Source organism: Ahaetulla prasina, chromosome 5 (genome assembly GCF_028640845.1).
Source record: "Ahaetulla prasina isolate Xishuangbanna chromosome 5, ASM2864084v1, whole genome shotgun sequence".
NCBI classification, from domain to species: Eukaryota; Metazoa; Chordata; class Lepidosauria; order Squamata; family Colubridae; genus Ahaetulla; species Ahaetulla prasina.
Genome location: NC_080543.1, coordinates 1980904 through 1997506, shown reverse-complemented (window position 1 = coordinate 1997506; position 16603 = coordinate 1980904). Strand labels below are relative to the sequence as shown.

The window sequence follows — 16603 nt, the reverse complement described above, 5'->3', positions numbered from 1 at the left end:
GCGCTCCGCCAGGGCCGCTCATGAATATGGAGCAGGAGGCGTGGCCGGCTCCGCCCCGCCCTCCTCCCGCCGGGAGAAGATGGCGGCGGCGGCGGCGGAGCCAGGCGGGCGGGCCGCGGGCTCGTCGGTTCCGTCGCTACGACGAGGCCGGGGTCGGCGGCGTCGGGACGAGGCCGTGCCCGCGGACGACGACGGAGTCCCGGAGACCCCTGGGCGGCGCTCGGGCCAGCGGGAGGGCTCCGCAGGAGATCCGGGCCCTCCGCGAGGTGCGTGGCCGACGTAACGTGTGAACGGACGCGCGTCGACGTGGCCGCGGGGGGGGGGAAGGGAGGGAGGGAGCGGGAAGCGCGCCCATTGGCTGCTTTGGAAATGGGGCGTGGCCGCCGCCGGGCTCGTGTGAACGCGGGCCGAGAGGCCTCGGGCGGCCCACACCCGCCTTCCCATCATCCGCGGCCATCCTGCGATTGGAAACGGGCGGAGGGCGACCTGGTGGCACCCGCGCGTCCGCCGAAGGGGTCGTGGGGATGCCCCGGTGGTTTTTCCCGGATTTGTTGGCCGGCCAGCCCGCCTTGACGCTCGGGAGCTTGTGAAGGGCAGCGGTGGTTGTGTGAATGCGCGCTGGCTGCCCCTGCAAGGCGTTCACGTGAAAAAGAGGCCGCGATCTGCAAATGTCGTCTGGATGGGAGTCTTTTTTTCTAGCACGGGGGTCTCCAACCTTGGCCACTTTAAGCCTGGAGGACTTCAACTCCCAGAATTCCCCAGCCAGCTTTGCTGGCTGGGGGATTCTGGGAGTTGAAGTCCTCCAGGCTTAAAGTGGCCAAGGTTGAAGACCCCTGTTCTAGCAGACCAAGATTTGTGGTTGGTTTGTGTGTGTGTCCAGCTTAGTATCTCAACCTTTGGCCCCTCGATGATGGGTGGACTCCAACTCCCAGAATTCCCCATCCCGCGGAGATGGGAGAAAGACCCAGCGGAGCTGGCTTGCGGGAACTCTGGGAGTTGAAGTCCGCCCCATCTCCATGTGGTTGAGAAATACAGGTCGTCCTCGACTTACAACCGCAACTGAGCTCCAGATTTCTGTTGCTGTGAGTTTTGCCCCGTTTTACGACCTTACCGGCCACGGTCGTTGCGCGAATCACTTGCAGCTAATAAATTAGGAACGTGGTCATTAAGTGAATCTGTCCTCCCCGTGGATTTTGCTTGTCAGAAGGTCCACAAAATGGAATCGCATCATCCAGGGACCGTCATAAATACGAAACCAGTTGCCAAGCGTCTGAATTTTGATCGTACGAAGGGGTCGTAAGTGGGCGAAAAACGGTCATAAGTCACTTTTCTCCAGTGCCATTGTAACAATTCGAACAGTCACTAAATGAACCGTTGTAAGTCAAGGACTACCTGTAGAAGCATTATTCATGATGGCTGGGGAATTCTGGGAGTTGAAGTGCACATGAGAAAAAGGAAATGTGGTGTGTTTTGGTTGCTCTAGCAATAATCTTGGTGGGACAGGAAACAAACAAGGCTGGGGGATTCTGGGAGTTGAAGTCCACCAATCTTAACAATGGCAGAAACACTGGTTGAGAGAGCACTTGGGTGCGAAGTGGGGTGTCTTTTGGTTGCTTGCAAGAGGGGTCTCCAAACTTGGAGACTTTTAAGACACGTGGACTTCAACTCCCAGAATTCCCCAGTCATAATGGCTTCCTGTTTTTCTCTGCATCATAACTGGCTGGGGAATTCTGGGAGTTGAAGTGCACATAAGAAGGAAACGTGGTGTGTTTTGGTTGCTCTAGCAATAGTTCTGGTGGGACAGGAAACAAGACTGGGGGATTCTGGGAGTTGAAGTCCACCAATCTTAAGAATGGCAGAAACACTGGTTCAGAGAGCACAAGGGACCTTGGGTGTGAAGTGTGGGGTCTTTTGGTTGCTTGTAATAGAGGGGGTCTCCAAACTTGGAGACTTTTAAGACTTCAACTCCCAGAATTCCCCAGTCATAATGGCTTCCTGTTTCTCTCTGCATCATAACTGGCTGGGGAATTCTGGGAGTTGAAGTCCAAAAGTCTTAAAAGTTGGCAAGTTTGGAGACCCCCTGTCCTAACAGTGTTGATACCGTTGCAGTGGGACCCTTGCCACACCCAGCGCCCCCCCCCCTCCCCAGATCCAGCGAGAGAAACAAAAAGCAATTATGGATCTTGGGTGTGCTAGAAGTCTCTTTTCCAGATCTGTCTGGATCGGGAGAGCAATGAGATCCCTGGCCTGGAATGAAGAGAACAGGAGGAACCACATTTTTCTAACTTGACTAGCAGCCGATTTTCCTCCACCTACCTTGAAAGGACTTTCATGGTCCTTCCACCATCAGAGTCTTCTCTACACCAGCGTGTGCATTCACAAGTGGGCTTTGCACACACGTTTGTGCTAAAAGTCACATGACGCCTGGTTTGCATTTTGGGAGGTTTTGTTAATTTATTTGTATCCTGTCTTTATGACCATTACAAATAAGGTGGTAAACATATCCAACGCCCACTTCCTTTTCCCGTTTTCCCCACAACAACAACCTCGTGAGATGGATTGGACTCGGAGGGAGGAACTGGCCCCAAATCGCTCAGCCAGCTTTGTGCGTAAGGCAGAACTAGAACTCACCGTCTCCTGGTCATTGGCCCAAAGTCACTAAGCAGGCTTTTGTGCCTAAGGCGGGACTAGAACTCTCCGTCTCCTGGTCATTGGCCCAAAGTTACTAAGCAGGCTTTTGTGCCTAAGGCGGGACTGGAACTCACCGTCTCCTGGTCATTGGCCCAAAGTTACTAAGCAGGCTTTTGTGCCTAAGGCGGGACTAGAACTCTCCGTCTCCTGGTCATTGGCCCAAAGTCTCCCAGCTGGCTTTTGTGCCTAAGGCAGGACTAGAACTCACCGTCTCCTGGTGATTGGTCCAAAGTCTCCCAGCCAGCTTTCATGCCTAAGGTGGAACTAGAACTCACCGTCTCCTGGTGATTGGCCCAAAGTCACTAAGCAGGCTTTTGTGCCTAAGGCGGGACTAGAACTCACCATCTCCTGGTCATTGGCCCAAAGTCTCCCAGTCGACTTTCATGCCTAAGGTGGAACTAGAACTCACCGTCTCCTGGTAATTGGCCCAAAGTCACTAAGCAGGCTTTTGTGCCTAAGGCGGGACTAGAACTCACCATCTCCTGGTCATTGGCCCAAAGTCTCCCAGCTGGCTTTTGTGCCTAAGGCGGGACTAGAACTCACCGTCTCCTGGTAATTGGCCCAAAGTCTCCCAGCCGGCTTTCATGCCTAAAGTGGGACTAGAACTCACCATCTTCTGTTTTCTAGACGGGTGCCTTAATTCCCCGACCAAAATAGTTCTCACTATTAATATTCACAATGAATATTCCATTCACAAGCCCAGTCCGTACCATTTCTACCAGTCTTCTGTTCTGGTCCGGGAAGCTCACGATCTTTGTGTAATTTTGAAGGTTTAGCTGGTTTGAATTTTATCTCGGTTACTGCTGTGTGTTACCCAGGATCCTCCCGGGCTGTAGTAACGAACTAAATAATAAAACCTTTCTGTCCAGAAAACAGCAGGGAAGCCAAGATGACTCACAGGGGAGATCTTGCAAAGTGCAAAATAAATTGGGCGTAGAGGTTTTGGTCTAATCTTGGTTTGAAAAAAGCCGCACACACAAAACAAAAAACACACCAGAGGGAGGGCAGGGCACTTAGGCAGTGCCACTGAGAGCATCGGTGTGTTTCTTGGCACGTTTTGACTCTTCCCTGGGCAAAGATTTCCGACGGAAGGACATGCAGGAATGCCAAAATTCTCCCTCTGTGTGTCTTTTTAAAAATAACTGCTGAGCATGAGTCACCTTAGCGTTAGAGTTGGCTGGGCAAGTTATGCAACCGAAACAGGACGGCGGGAGCAAAAAAATCGAGCCTTCCAGATATGTGGTCCCTGCCCTAAGTAACCACACAACAACGCCCCAAACTAAGATGACAACAAATTCAACAATCCGTCCTAAGAGATCTAAAAGATGCAAAACAAACAAACAAACCCCAACAAAACCACACATTCTGGTGGGATACTTTTAGGGGCTATAACTGCAGCGCAGTACATTAAAAGGAGGAGAAAATTTGGCTTGGAAATTGACGAGGGAGGGGCTCAGGGAAGTTAGAGAGCATTCCCCCCCCTCACCCCGTGAAATAACCAGGGATAAATCTCAGTTCCAATAGAAGAGACTGGGTAGATAAGGATTGAAAACTGGGCCCTGGGTGCTCTCTGAGCTTGGTGGTTTTCTTGCAGACGTTTCATGACCCAACTACGTAACAACATCAGTGCTGGAAAGGAGCGGGGTTTGTGGAGAGAAGGAGGAAGAGAATGGTGGGGTGGTTTTCTTGCAGACGTTTCGTGATCCATCTGGGTAACATCATCTGGCTGGAGGGGAGTGAGGTTTGTGGAGTGGAGGAGGGGGTGAAGGGAAGGAGGAAGAAGGCTGTGAGGTCCTTGGTGCTCTCTGAGCTGGGTGGTTTTCTTGCAGGCGTCTCATGACCCAACTAGGGAACATCATCAGTTACCCAGCATCTATGTTCCCACTGGTTCAAGTGATGCTTTGCCAATTGAATGGTTTTCCAGATATTTTGGCTAAGGTCTTCTCTGCTGGATCCCCCATGATTTTATATAAACATTGGTTTACAATAAACCTGGTTTTCAGCTCATGCTGATGACCCCAAAGCAAGCCAGGGATTCTTCCCACTCCTCAGCCGAGATCTCGGTCCACATTGCTGACATGAATGAATGAATGAATGAATGAATATTTTAATTTGTATACCGCCCTTCTCCCGAAGGACTCAGGGCGGTGAACAGGCAGATAAAATACAGATATACACAATAGTTAAAAAATCCCTTAAAAAACTGATTTAAATTTGCCCAAATATTAAAATAACATACACCCCCATAAAATTACAAAACTTTAAAAACCCATCAAATTCAATTAAAATTTAAAGGTAAAAATCAAGCTAGTCCAGCCATACGAAATAAATAAGTTTTAAGTTCGCGGCGACATAACGGCTGCCTGGATTTATTTTTCCTCCCGTGTGTCAGGGCCATGTGCTTCTCTTTGAAAATAAACACACCCATGTCCTCATTTGAAACACACCCGTTTCGTAACGAAATCTGCGCATGGAATATTTCTCTTTCCTGCTGGCTTTTCTTATAAGTCCACAGCCGCCTTCTGCATGAGCAAAGAGACACTCAGAAATCTTTTGTGGGGGGTGACTTTGTCTCTTTGCAAGAATCTGTCCGCCCAGCCCCCCCAATTTGAGCTGGCCTGGGTCCACGGGAGCGAGTGCGAATTCCAATCTCTCAGTATTCCAATATCTCAGGGGTTGCTACAAAGAAGAGGGAGTCAAGCTCTTCTCCAAAGTACCAGGACAAGAAGCAACGGATGGAAACTTTTAATCAAGGAGACAAGCAACCTGGAACCAAGAAGAAATTTTCTGACAGTGAGGACAGTTAACCAGTGGAACAGCTTGCCACCAGAAGTTGTGGTTGCTCCAAGACTGGAAGTTTTTAAGAAAAGACTGGGTGGCTGTTTGTCTGAAATGGTGCTTGTAGAGGTTTCCTGCCTGAGCAGGGGGTTAGACTAGAAGGCCTCCGAGGTCCCTCCCAACTCTGTTATTCTATATCCTGTTCAATTCTGAAGCCCTTGAAGGCACAGGAGGTACCAAACGGGGTGTTTCCATGATGGGGGGACCTTGAGGAATTTGGGGGGGGGGTTGGTCTGGAGAAAGACCTTCATTCCAACATTGAAGTTTCAACTCCCAGAGTTCCTCAGCCAGCTTTGCTCTAGGGCAGGGGTCTCCAACCTTCGTCCCTTTAAGACTTGTGGACTTCAACTCCCAGAGTTCCTCTGCCAGCTTTGCTCTAGGGCAGGGGTCTCCAACCTTGGTCCCTTTAAGACTTGTGGACTTCAACTCCCAGAGTTCCTCTGCCAGCTTTGCTCTAGGGCAGGGGTCTCCAACCTTGGTCCCTTTAAGACTTGTGGACTTCAACTCCCAGAGTTCCTCTGCCAGCTTTGCTCTAGGGCAGGGGTCTCCAACCTTGGTCCCTTTAAGACTTGTGGACTTCAACTCCCAGAGTTCCTCAGCCAGCTTTGCTCTAGGGCAGGGGTCTCCAACCTTGGTCCCTTTAAGACTTGTGGACTTCAACTCCCAGAGTTCCTCTGCCAGCTTTGCTCTAGGGCAGGGGTCTCCAACCTTGGTCCCTTTAAGACTTGTGGACTTCAACTCCCAGAGTTCCTCAGCCAGCTTTGCTCTAGGGCAGGGGTCTCCAACCTTGGTCCCTTTAAGACTTGGTTCAAAGGACCCAGGTAGTCCTCAACTTATGACCGTTCAGTTAATTAGTGTCCATTCCAAATGACAGCACTAAAATAAGCGGCTTACGACAATCACAACGTCCCGGTGGCCGCCGGCTCGCTTTTACGATGCCTGCCGTATCCCCGGGGTCACACGATCGCCATTGGTGCCCTTCCCAAGTTATTTCCGGCCAGGCAAAATCAGTGGGTGATTCGCTTAACAACCGGAGCAAAAAAAAGTTGTAAAATCTGGGGATGCAGGTCATGTTCACGGCTCACCAAGTGACCGCATTGCTTAGAAATGCATGTTTCCACACTCTACTGTGGTCATAAATTGAGGACTGTCTCGTTGTAGGGGCTTGTCTTTTGGCAGCAGGTGTGAATGGAAATGCTCAATGTTTGTCTTCTTTTTTTCCTTTTTTCCTTTTTTTTTTGTTTTTGGGTAGATTTTATCTTCAGAACGCCCATCACTTTGGCCAAACATGGAGAAGTTCACGAGGAACATAAAAGCCACTTGCGAAAGGTAAGTTGGGCAGGGCACATTTTATTTAATCAATATATTGTACCGGTAATCCTCGACTTACAATTGTTCGCTTAGTGACTGCTCAAAGTTACAGTTTCCCTGAAATATCTTGGGACCGTTTTTCACAGTTACGACCGCTGCAGCCTCCCCAGGGTCACGTGATCAGAACTGACTCATATTTATGAGAGTCGCAGCATCCCGAGGGATCTCGCGATCCCCTTTGGCAACTCTCTGACGAGCAAAGTCGAAGGAAAAAACCAAATTCACTTAACAACCGTGTGACTCACTTAACAATGGCAGCGATTCACTTAATGTGGGAAGAATGGGGCAAAACTCACTTAACAACTTAGCAAGAGAGTCCAGTTGTCGGTTGTGAGGAAATTCCTAAAACTTTGCCTCCATAAGGGGAGCAAGTTAAATCCATTCCTTGCTCCATGGACGGGCAGTTTTGGCAACCAACTCCTGATAAAATTAATTAAGTTTCGATTAAAAGCATCGGAAAGAACAGGTGGGGAGTATAAGATCGAGACATTGAAAGGTGATTCCCCGTTTACACAATTGACACAAATTCTCATCCGAAGGAAGTTGCTGCCGCCGTTCCTTTTTTCACAAAATCAACCTTGCTTCCTAGCTGAGACATGAAAAATGGCAAGAAGAGAAAAACCCGGAGGATTTGATGCACAAGCTGATGGCGGACGAAGCTGAAGTGGACAGAAGGAGGACGGATGACCAGAAGAAAGAGGAATCCCTTATGGCCAGAGTGAGCCATGAACGTGTAAGTGTCGTGGCCTGTTGGCCGCCAGCCCCTCCAGCAGTTGAATCAGAGGAGGAGGAGGAGGCGTCAAGGCAACCTGAGAGCTCCAAAGGGGAAGAGGGAATGGAGCTGGCAGAGAGACAGAGGCAGAGCCTGGGCCGTCCATCAGCCCTCAGATGGAGAGTCAACAGCCCCCAGGTCTGGAGGTGGCTGATGAGGAAGAGGAGGAACAGCTGGGTCCAGTGCCTGACACAGGGATAAGCAGAAGACAGAGGAGAGGAGAGCAGTGGAAATCTATGGGCCGGTCCTTGTGATGGAAGAGCCACCTAGCGAAATACCCCACCCTAGCTCTGGGGATGAAAGGCAGGGGGCAGAGATGAATAGGTGTGGCAGACATCTATTCGTCTTCCGGATGGACGGATGGACTTGTTAGCCTGAGAAAGGCTGGAGGCTGATTGGGAAGAGGGTTTAATGGTGAAGTTGAAGCACATGGGTGATTCTGGGGCAGCTGACCACATGGAGTTGAGAGTGGGTGGATTGTATACCTTCTCTTGAGCTTTGCACTTGAACTTCCTGTTCCTGTGCAAGAACACATATTCTATTGGCTGTTATCAGACTCCCATGGGGCCATGTATAGGGTCATGTTTGTCTGAGCTAGTTTGGTTGAAGTTTGCTGGGTGATGCAGTGTCGCCAGAGATTGTGCCATGTGGTGAACTCTGCTGCTAGATGGGTTAATCCTATTATGTCCTGAGTGGTCATGTCTTAATCCCATCACCCTGGAGCTGGAGGTCTTTTGTCTTGTAGATAGGCTGGCTCAGTCTTTCTTAAGGGGCACCAAAATATCTGCTGGGAGCAGGGAGCTGGGTTTCTGGTTCCTTTTAAGATTTTTATTTATCTTTTAGGGGAAATGTTTTATCCTGCCTTTTTAATATTTCCTAAAATATTTCATTCTTCTGGGAGGGGAGGGGCTTCCCACAGCGCTCTGTGGGGTGCCGTGCTTGCCGTGCTTACATCCTGTTTTTTTTTCTTCGCTTACCGCCAGTTTCCCGAGTGCCTGTCGGATTCCGAAAACGAGGAACCCTTCCAGTGCCGGCCCGTCTATCGGTCGGCTTTCGTCTCCAAGGGCAGCGCCTATTCCGTCGCCTTGCTGGCTGGGTGAGTTTCTCCGGCAGTTCCGGTTTAGCAATAGCGGATCATCGAAAAACTCGCTTCGACAGTAAGGAGGGTGGCTTATAAATTAAATGAATGAAGAAATGAAAGTTTTTAAAAGGAGGTTGGTTTTCAGCAGAATGACCGACTAAACGGCAGGCAGTCCTTGATTTACAACCGCAAGCGAGCCCCAAATTTCCGTTGCTAAGCAAGACATTTGTTAAGTCAGCCTTGCTCTGTTTGTGACCTTTTTTGCCACCATTGTTAAGTGAATCACTGCCATTAAGTGAGTCACACGGTTTTTAAGTGAATCCGGCTTCCCCGTGGACTTTGCTTGTCAGAAGGGCATCACACGACACTCCCCCAGGACACTGCGACCGTCATAAATACGAGTCGATTGCCAAGCGTCCGAATTTTGATCACATGATCATGGGGATGCTGCAACAGTCATAAGTGCGTAAAACGGTCACAAGTCCCTTTTTTCAGTGCCTGTTGTGGCCTGCCGGCGGCCAGCAGAGCAGTCGGACAGTAAGGAGGTTGGGGAGGAACTTGGGTCAATCCTGTGGGGTGGAGGAACGGTTGGATGTGGGCTCTGCTGTTGTGTCTCGTCCGATCTCACCACAGCCAGGGTCTTCTTATCTGCTTCTGAACACTGAGGAATGTCCTAGTATGCCTCCCGGCCCCAGCCCTGGCTCCATGCCCAGACAGGCTGAAGAGGAGGAAGTATCTCCAGCCCCCAGCTCTGGCTCCATGCCCAGGCAAACGGAGCAACTAGACCCCTCCCCCTCCTCCACAGCATGTGAGCCTGAGGGAGGTCAATTACCAACAGCTGCAGACTGGAGTGACCTTCGCATCAGAAGACTTGATAGACGGAGGCGACAGAAGGAAGGGAGGGGCAGGCCTGGATAAGTGCTGAGTCATGGAGCCACACCCCATGGCCTATATAAAGGATCTGCTTTCTGGCAGTCTCTGAGTCAGGCAAAGTCTAAACATATCTTGCTGAAGTCACTTTCTGGTCTCCTGCCCTGAGGACTTTTGTCGTGTCCCACTCCTCCGCTGACGGCCGGGTCAGGGAAATCCGAATCAGGCTTGCCTCTGCAGCTCTGCCCAAAGTCCTAGCAAAGTCCTCAGAGCAGGCAGGAGACCAGTAAGTGACTTCAGCAAGATAAGTTCGACTTTGCCTGACTCAGAGACTGCCAGAAAGCAGATCCTTTATATAGGCCATGGGGTGTGGCTCCATGACTCAGCACTCATTAAGGCCTGCCCCTCCCTTCCTTCTGTTGCCTCCGCCTATCCAGTCTTCTGATGCGAGGGTCACTCCAATCAGCTGTTGTTGGAAGTAAACTTTCCTCAGGCTCACATGCTGTGGAGGTGGGGAGGGGTCTAGGTGCTGCTTGCCTGGGCATGGAGCCAGGGCTGGGGCCGGGATGCTCCTCCTCTGCAGCCTGCTTGGGCATGGAGCCAGGGCTGGGACCGGGAGGTGCCCCCTCCTCTGCAGCTTGTCTGGGCATGGAGCCAGAACTGGGGCCGGGAGGCATACATTCCTCCGTGTTCGGGAGCAGATAAGCAGACCCCGGCTGCGGTGAGAGCGGACAAGACACAACAACTTTGCTAGGACTTTGGCAGAGCTGCAGAGGCACACCTGATTCGGATTTCCCTGACCCGGCCGTCAGCGGAGGAGTGGGACACGACATCTGCGTCGCAGGCAGAGAGGGAGATAGCAGCGAGGCAGAGGAACGGCTGGAGCCCGTTCCCAGTGTGCGCACGCGCAGAGCTGCCAAAAAACAAAAACAAGAAAGCAGGGTCAACTCAGGAGTACAGCCACACCTTGGAGGTGTTTGGCCCCTCCCACAGGAAACAAAAGAGGAGCGAACGGGGGGACATGGACTTTTGGGGAAGTAATTAGTTCATTTAGTCGATTCAAGATTGGAAAGTTGTGTTCGTGCCAAGTTTGGCCTTGCCCTGCCTTTGGAAATTAGTTCTCTGGCAGCGTTCCAGGTGAGATACGGGTGGGTGTTGATAAACATTCCTCTGAAAGACTATTTGCCAAAACCTCGTTGACTGTGAATGAAATAAATTCACAGTCATTTAAATAAAAGAGACTTCGCTTCATGCTTTCTAAGGCAGCCTAGGTCAGAACAGTGCCATTCTAACTGAGCGGTCACTAAATGAATTGTTTTAAAGTCGAGGACTACCTGCGTCTCAAGGGACAGGCTGGCGTTTTAATAATAGTGATAAGGAATTATTTTTGCCATGGCTTGAATGGAATGGAATAGAATTTTTTTTATTGGCCAATAATTTGTTTATTGGACACACAAGGAATTTGTCTTAGTGCATACGCTCTCGGTGTACATAAAAGAAAAGATGCATTCGTCAAGAATCTAAGGTACAACACTTAATGATAGTCATCGGGTACAAATAAACTATCAGGAGACAATATCAATATCAATCGTAAGGATACCAGCAACAAGGTCACAGTCATACAGTCATAAGAGGAAAGAGATTGGTGATGGGAACGATTAGAAGATTAATACTGCAGATTCAGTAAATAGTTTGACAGTGTTGAGGGAATTATTTGTTTAGCAGAGTGATGGCCTTCGGGGAAAAAAATGGCTAACGTTATTTTTTCACTCTTATTTTTCCCCCCCAAAAAAATCTCTGTAGAAATTTCAGCTCCCAAGTGGAAAGGAGTCAAAGTTGCAACGATACTCTGGGAAATCGATCAAAGAGCAGGCAGAGATCGGCTCCTGTTCGAACAAAGGTACCGGATCTTTGTGACGCCAGGGAAGAATCATGGCCGTCTATAAAAAAAGTCTCGAATTTTCCTCTAGAAAAAGAGATTCTGAAGAGGATATTAAGCCCTCGACATACGACCGTGATGGAGCCCCTCCGCTACTGTTGCCTGTTATAATGGTTGTAAAAACAATCCATCGTGCAACTGATCTGATTTTAGGACCTTTTTTACAACGGTTGCGAAGTCATTAAGTGAACCAACCATTCACTATAAGGTTGGATTTTACTGAAAACTGGGTGTAAATTTTTGCCAAAAACTGGAACTATATATAGGAGTGGCAAAAACTGTGGAAACCTTTTGGGAAAAGTGTATTTTCTAAAACTAGCTAATAACACCACTTTTTTTTGGAGTAGTACCATAAAATTATATATCAATGGAAAGATAATTTAATCCGGAATGTAATGCAATAACTTTTATGAAGGATTTGCTATTAGAATAGCGGTTACAGTACAAAGAAGAAGAAAATAAGTGAAACACATAGAAAAAACGAGATACACAAAAATTAATCACCATAGAAAAAAATGAGATATACAAAAATTATCCCCAATGTCAGTTAATCCTTAGTTGGGTAACCTTTAGCATGAATTACGGCCTTACAGTGTCTTCCCATGGAGTGAACCAAGTCTTTGAGTTCTGCAGCTGTTCTAATCTGACTAATCGGCTCCATAGATTTTCAATTTTCCATTGGGAGAAGGTCTGGGCTATTCCCAGGCCATTCCAGCAGGAGAATAGGATTATCTTGAAACTCCAAAAAAAGTAGTGTTATTAGCCAACAAACCTCAAAAAGACATTTTTCCCAAAAGGTTTCCACAATTTTAGCCACTACTGTATAATGTAGTTACATGAGAGCAGGATACTATTAATCAACGAATACCTGTCTTTAATAATTTAATATTTAATTTTGTGGGAAAGGTGATATGAATCAACACTGTGGTTCCCCCCCCGCCCTCCTCCATTGTTCTGAATTTATTTTCCATTTTGCCTCCCAAAGGTGCCTTTTCAAGAGGCACCTGGACAAAAGTCTCCGGAGATTGTCAGTCATCCAGGTCATGGTTGTCCAAAGGGTTTTTTTTCAAGAGGCAACTGAACTTTTTTTTTTTGAAGACATTTCACTTCTCCTCCAAGGAGCTTCTTCAGCTCTGGCTGGATGGTGGGGAAGGGAAGGATTGATACTCCTTGCAGACAGCTGGACATTTGCATCCTTTTAGAGGGGCCTTGAGGCCACTTGGAGGTTTACCTGTGTCCTCAGGGTCTCACCTGAGTGGTGCAAATGGGTGTGGTGAAGGGGGACAGGCCAGAAAATATCCTGCAGCCAAGAAGGCTCCACACCCATTTGCACTTGAGGACTCAGACAAACGTCCAAGTGGCCTCAATGACCTCCTAAAAGGATTGAGATGTCCAGCTGTCTTCAAGGAGTATCAGTCCTTCCATTCCCACCATCCAGGCAGAGTTGAAGAAGCTTCTTGGAGGAGAAGCAAAACGTCTTCAAAAAATATCCAGAAAGTCCAGTTGCCACTTGAAAAAAAGCCCCTTTGGGACAGCCGTGACCCGGATGACGGAGAGTCTTCGGTGACTTCCATTTTGTGGCGCCACCCCTGACTAAAATGTCTTCTCTTACAGGCCAACCCCTTCACTGGTGCCTCCGTTTCCCTCGTGGGCGTCCTTTCTTCCACCCAGAACAACCGCTGCCTCTCTGCTCCGGACCTGACGGCCGAGAAGCGCCTGGTCTCTCACCAGGCGCCGTCTTCGTTCCCTGTCCTGCCTAGGCAGGAGCGCTCGATCAGCCCCGAGAGCAACGACAGCATCTCTGAGGAGTTGAACCATTTCAAGCCCATCGTCTGCTCGCCCTGCACGCCTCCCAAGCAGCTGCCGGATGGGCGCGTGCTGAGCCCCCTCCTCATCAAGTCCACCCCCAGGAACCTGACCAGGAGCCTGCAGAAGCCCACCACGTACGAAGCCAGCCCTCGGATCCTGAAGAAGTGGGAACAGATCCTCCAGGAACGTCAAGTCAAGAACACTCTCTCCAAGGCTACCTTGACCTCCTCGGTTCTCGAGTCAGGTGAAGATTTCCCGGCTCCGACCCTCAACGTCCCCATCAAGTGTCCTCTGCAGATGCCCAACGAGGTCTCCTTGCCAGACCCTCTCCGTCCCCCTTCTCTTACAAAGGTGGACAGTTCTGCACACAGTCGGAGAGACTCGGAAGCTACGGAGCTGACCCCCAGGGTCCTCCCGCCAAGACCCACCGAAAACCCCCCCAATTCCAGGATTTCCGAGCTCTCCGAAGCGAAATCAGTGCCCCGTCTGGCTGGGCCATGCCTTCACTTCGATGCCAAAACGATACCCCGGAAAGTCGTCCGAGTGAACTCAGCCTCGGAGAACGGCACTCTCGGTAATACGGCCGAGCGGAAGCCGCGTAAATACTGGGACGAGAGTGAACTGTGCCGTCTCTCCAACGGCCTCCGTCTCGAGAGGGGGCTCGGCGAGGAGACCCCCTCTCTGCGGCGCGGACAAAAGCGGCCGTGTAAAACCAAGCACCTGGACCCTTCGGTCAAGCGGCTGAGGCCGTCGGCGGGCTCTCGCAAGGGCCCTCCAGCGTCCGACCCGCTGAGACGTCAGAGGCGGCGACAACGTGGCAGGACCGAGCAGCGACTGCAGCAGGAGGAGGCTGACCGGCGGCTGGCCGTGCAACTCCAGCGGCAGTTCGAGAGGGAGATCCGGACAGCGGAGAGGCCGAAGGGACGAGCCGATCAGTATTTCTTACGGTCCAAGAACACCACCGGGGCAAAGTAACCCTTCGCCAGCTACGCGGCTTTTTCGAGATATCCCATGTAGACGTCGCTTCATCAGTCTGGTGGAGTTCCGGGGAACAGGAGTTCTGCCCGGTCAGTACGGGAGCCGGATGGAGGTCACAGTCTGGAGCTTTCCGCCCCCTCCCCTCCTCCAACTGACTCCGAGATCATCAGTCTCTCTCGCAGCGAAGACCCCTTTTGTCTGTTCTCGTTCGGAGGTCGGATCTTGGGTGCCGGTCCGGCTGTCGCTGCCTTGGGATCCGAGTCGGTTACAATAACGGGGGTGAACCGACGTTGCGAGCAGCGTTTGCAATTTCAGGAGCAGCCCTGCGCTGCTGGAAGGCCCGGTTGGCAGAATGGTGGATCTGCAATAAAATATATTTGAATCTATAAATACAGGTAGTCCTCGACTTACGACAGTTCGTTTAGTGACCGTTCAAAGTTACAGCATCAGAGACAAAAGTGACTTACGACCGTTTTTCACACTTAACGACCGTGGCAGCATCCCCGTGGTCGCGTGATCAAAATTTCCAGATGCTTGACGACTGACTTGTATTTATGACGGTCGCAGTCTCCCTGGGGTCACGCGATCCCCTTTTGCGACCTTCTGACAAATAAAGTCGATGGGGAAGCCAGATTCACTTAACGGCCATGTTATTATCTTAACGGTAATGGTTCACTTAACAACGGTGAGAAGAAAGGTCGCAAAATGGAGCAAAATCCACTGAACAACCGTTCTCGCTTACCAACATAAATTTGGGGCTCCATTTTGGACCGTAAGGCGAGAACCTCCTGTATTTAAATCTATAATATATGGTTGCATCTCCAGACCCATGAAAGGAGCACTTGCTTGCGCTGAGTCCAAACTAACCACCGTGGGCCAGAGAGAACTTTTGGCTGCCTGGTGGGGTATTTCTCACCTCCACCCCACCTCCTTGGCCCTCCAACCCCATCAGTCCTTGGTGTGGGGTTGCGCTGCAGCAGTATCAAAACACACACACACACATCCTGCTTTGGGGCAAGCAGAGCGCGAAACAAACGGCGCACTTAAGCTGTATCTCACCAGTATGTACGGTATGATGAGGCCTCCACAACCAGGCTAAACGTCCCGAATAGAAGCCGCGAAGCCAGGATCCCATGCTGGGTTTATTTTTGGCGGGCTCAGATTTATGCACAAACCTCGTTTGCAAGACGGGATGGTTGCAGAGTCCTCCCAGCGACTTTTCAGTATTTGAGGTTTTGTTTCCTGACAGAGGTTGCATGTCCCTCCCGGGCCAGTTTGCAGTTATCTCCAGAAACCCCCGTTTTTCTGGCGTTCGGAGAAAAACCTCTTCCAAAAAAGGAGGTGAAGGGAACAGGTGTTTTTTTTTCAAGCGCTTCCAAAGCGGCAATTTTGGCTGACCCAGGCAGCCGTTTGAAGCCATTGGCGGCACAACTCGGAAGTTCTGGGAAAGTAGAAAAAAGTGAAGCTGTTTTTCCTCAAGGAGTTAGAATTACGAGGTCTCTGGAACCAGGTTGCATTTCAAAACCAACTTTGCCCTGCCTGAGTCTGGGGGTTCCCCTCGGCTCCCAGAATTCCCCAGCCAGCATGAATTCTGGGAGTTGAAGTCCATCCAAGCTGGTGGAGGTGTTTGGGAGTTGAAGTCCTTTCTCCATGCTGGCTGGGGCATTTTGGAAGTTGAAGTCCACATCTTAAACTGGTCAAGGTCCTCAACTGTCTGGACTTTAACTCCCAGAATGCCCCAGCCAGCATAAATGGACCAATTCCCAGAATTCCCCAGCCAGCATGGATAGCCTTTGACTCCCTGAATACCCCAGCCATAATGAGTTCTGAGAGTTGAATTCTGGGAGTTGGAAGTCCTTCCTTCATGCTGGCTGGGGCATGCTGGGAATTGAAGTCCACACAAAGTTGAAAACTGGCCAGTATAAGTGTGGACTTCAACTCCCAAACTGCCCCAGCCATCATGAATGGACCAATTCCCAGAATTCCCCAGCCAGCATGAATTCTGGGAGTTGAAGTCCACCCAAGCTAGGTGAGGTATTTGGGAGTTGAAGTCCATCCATACTGGGAAGGAAGTCCACACTTAAACCGGCCAAGGTGGTCAAGTTGCCTGGAATTGTATCGGGCCTTTGCTTCAGCAAGAGGGTTGGACTAGAAGACCTCCAAGGTCCCATCCAATTCTGTTATTCTGTGTTATATAAGGAGAAGGAAGGAAGAAGGAACGAGGGATAGATGAGAAAGAAAGAGAGAAGGGAGG

The 16603-nt window shown here is 50.1% G+C and overlaps 1 protein-coding gene across 2 annotated transcripts; it reads left to right on the top strand.

The window, feature by feature from the left end:
- The first annotated feature begins 49 nt into the window (after nucleotides 1–49).
- RNF169 (ring finger protein 169) lies at nucleotides 50–14982 on the top strand. Of its 2 annotated transcripts, XM_058186059.1 has the most exons (6): nucleotides 50–266; nucleotides 6782–6858; nucleotides 7490–7633; nucleotides 8656–8768; nucleotides 11427–11523; nucleotides 13177–14982. In XM_058186059.1, exons 1-6 carry the CDS (start codon nucleotides 80–82, stop codon nucleotides 14344–14346), a joined length of 1788 nt encoding a protein of 595 aa, XP_058042042.1. In that variant the 5' UTR covers nucleotides 50–79; the 3' UTR covers nucleotides 14347–14982. The 2 variants fall into 2 exon arrangements, with proteins under 2 accessions (XP_058042042.1, XP_058042043.1); XM_058186060.1 differs by lacking the exon at nucleotides 7490–7633.
- Nucleotides 14983–16603: the final 1621 nt, after the last annotated feature.

Bases quoted from the DNA above. Each gene is read 5' to 3' on its own strand.
- RNF169 (XM_058186059.1), top strand. From the start codon at position 80: ATGGCGGCGGCGGCGGCGGAGCCAGGCGGGCGGGCCGCGGGCTCGTCG. The intron at 6,859-7,489 runs GTAAGTTGGGCA...CTTGCTTCCTAG, and splicing joins ATAAAAGCCACTTGCGAAAG to CTGAGACATGAAAAATGGCA. The intron at 11,524-13,176 runs GTACCGGATCTT...CTTCTCTTACAG, and splicing joins CGGCTCCTGTTCGAACAAAG to GCCAACCCCTTCACTGGTGC.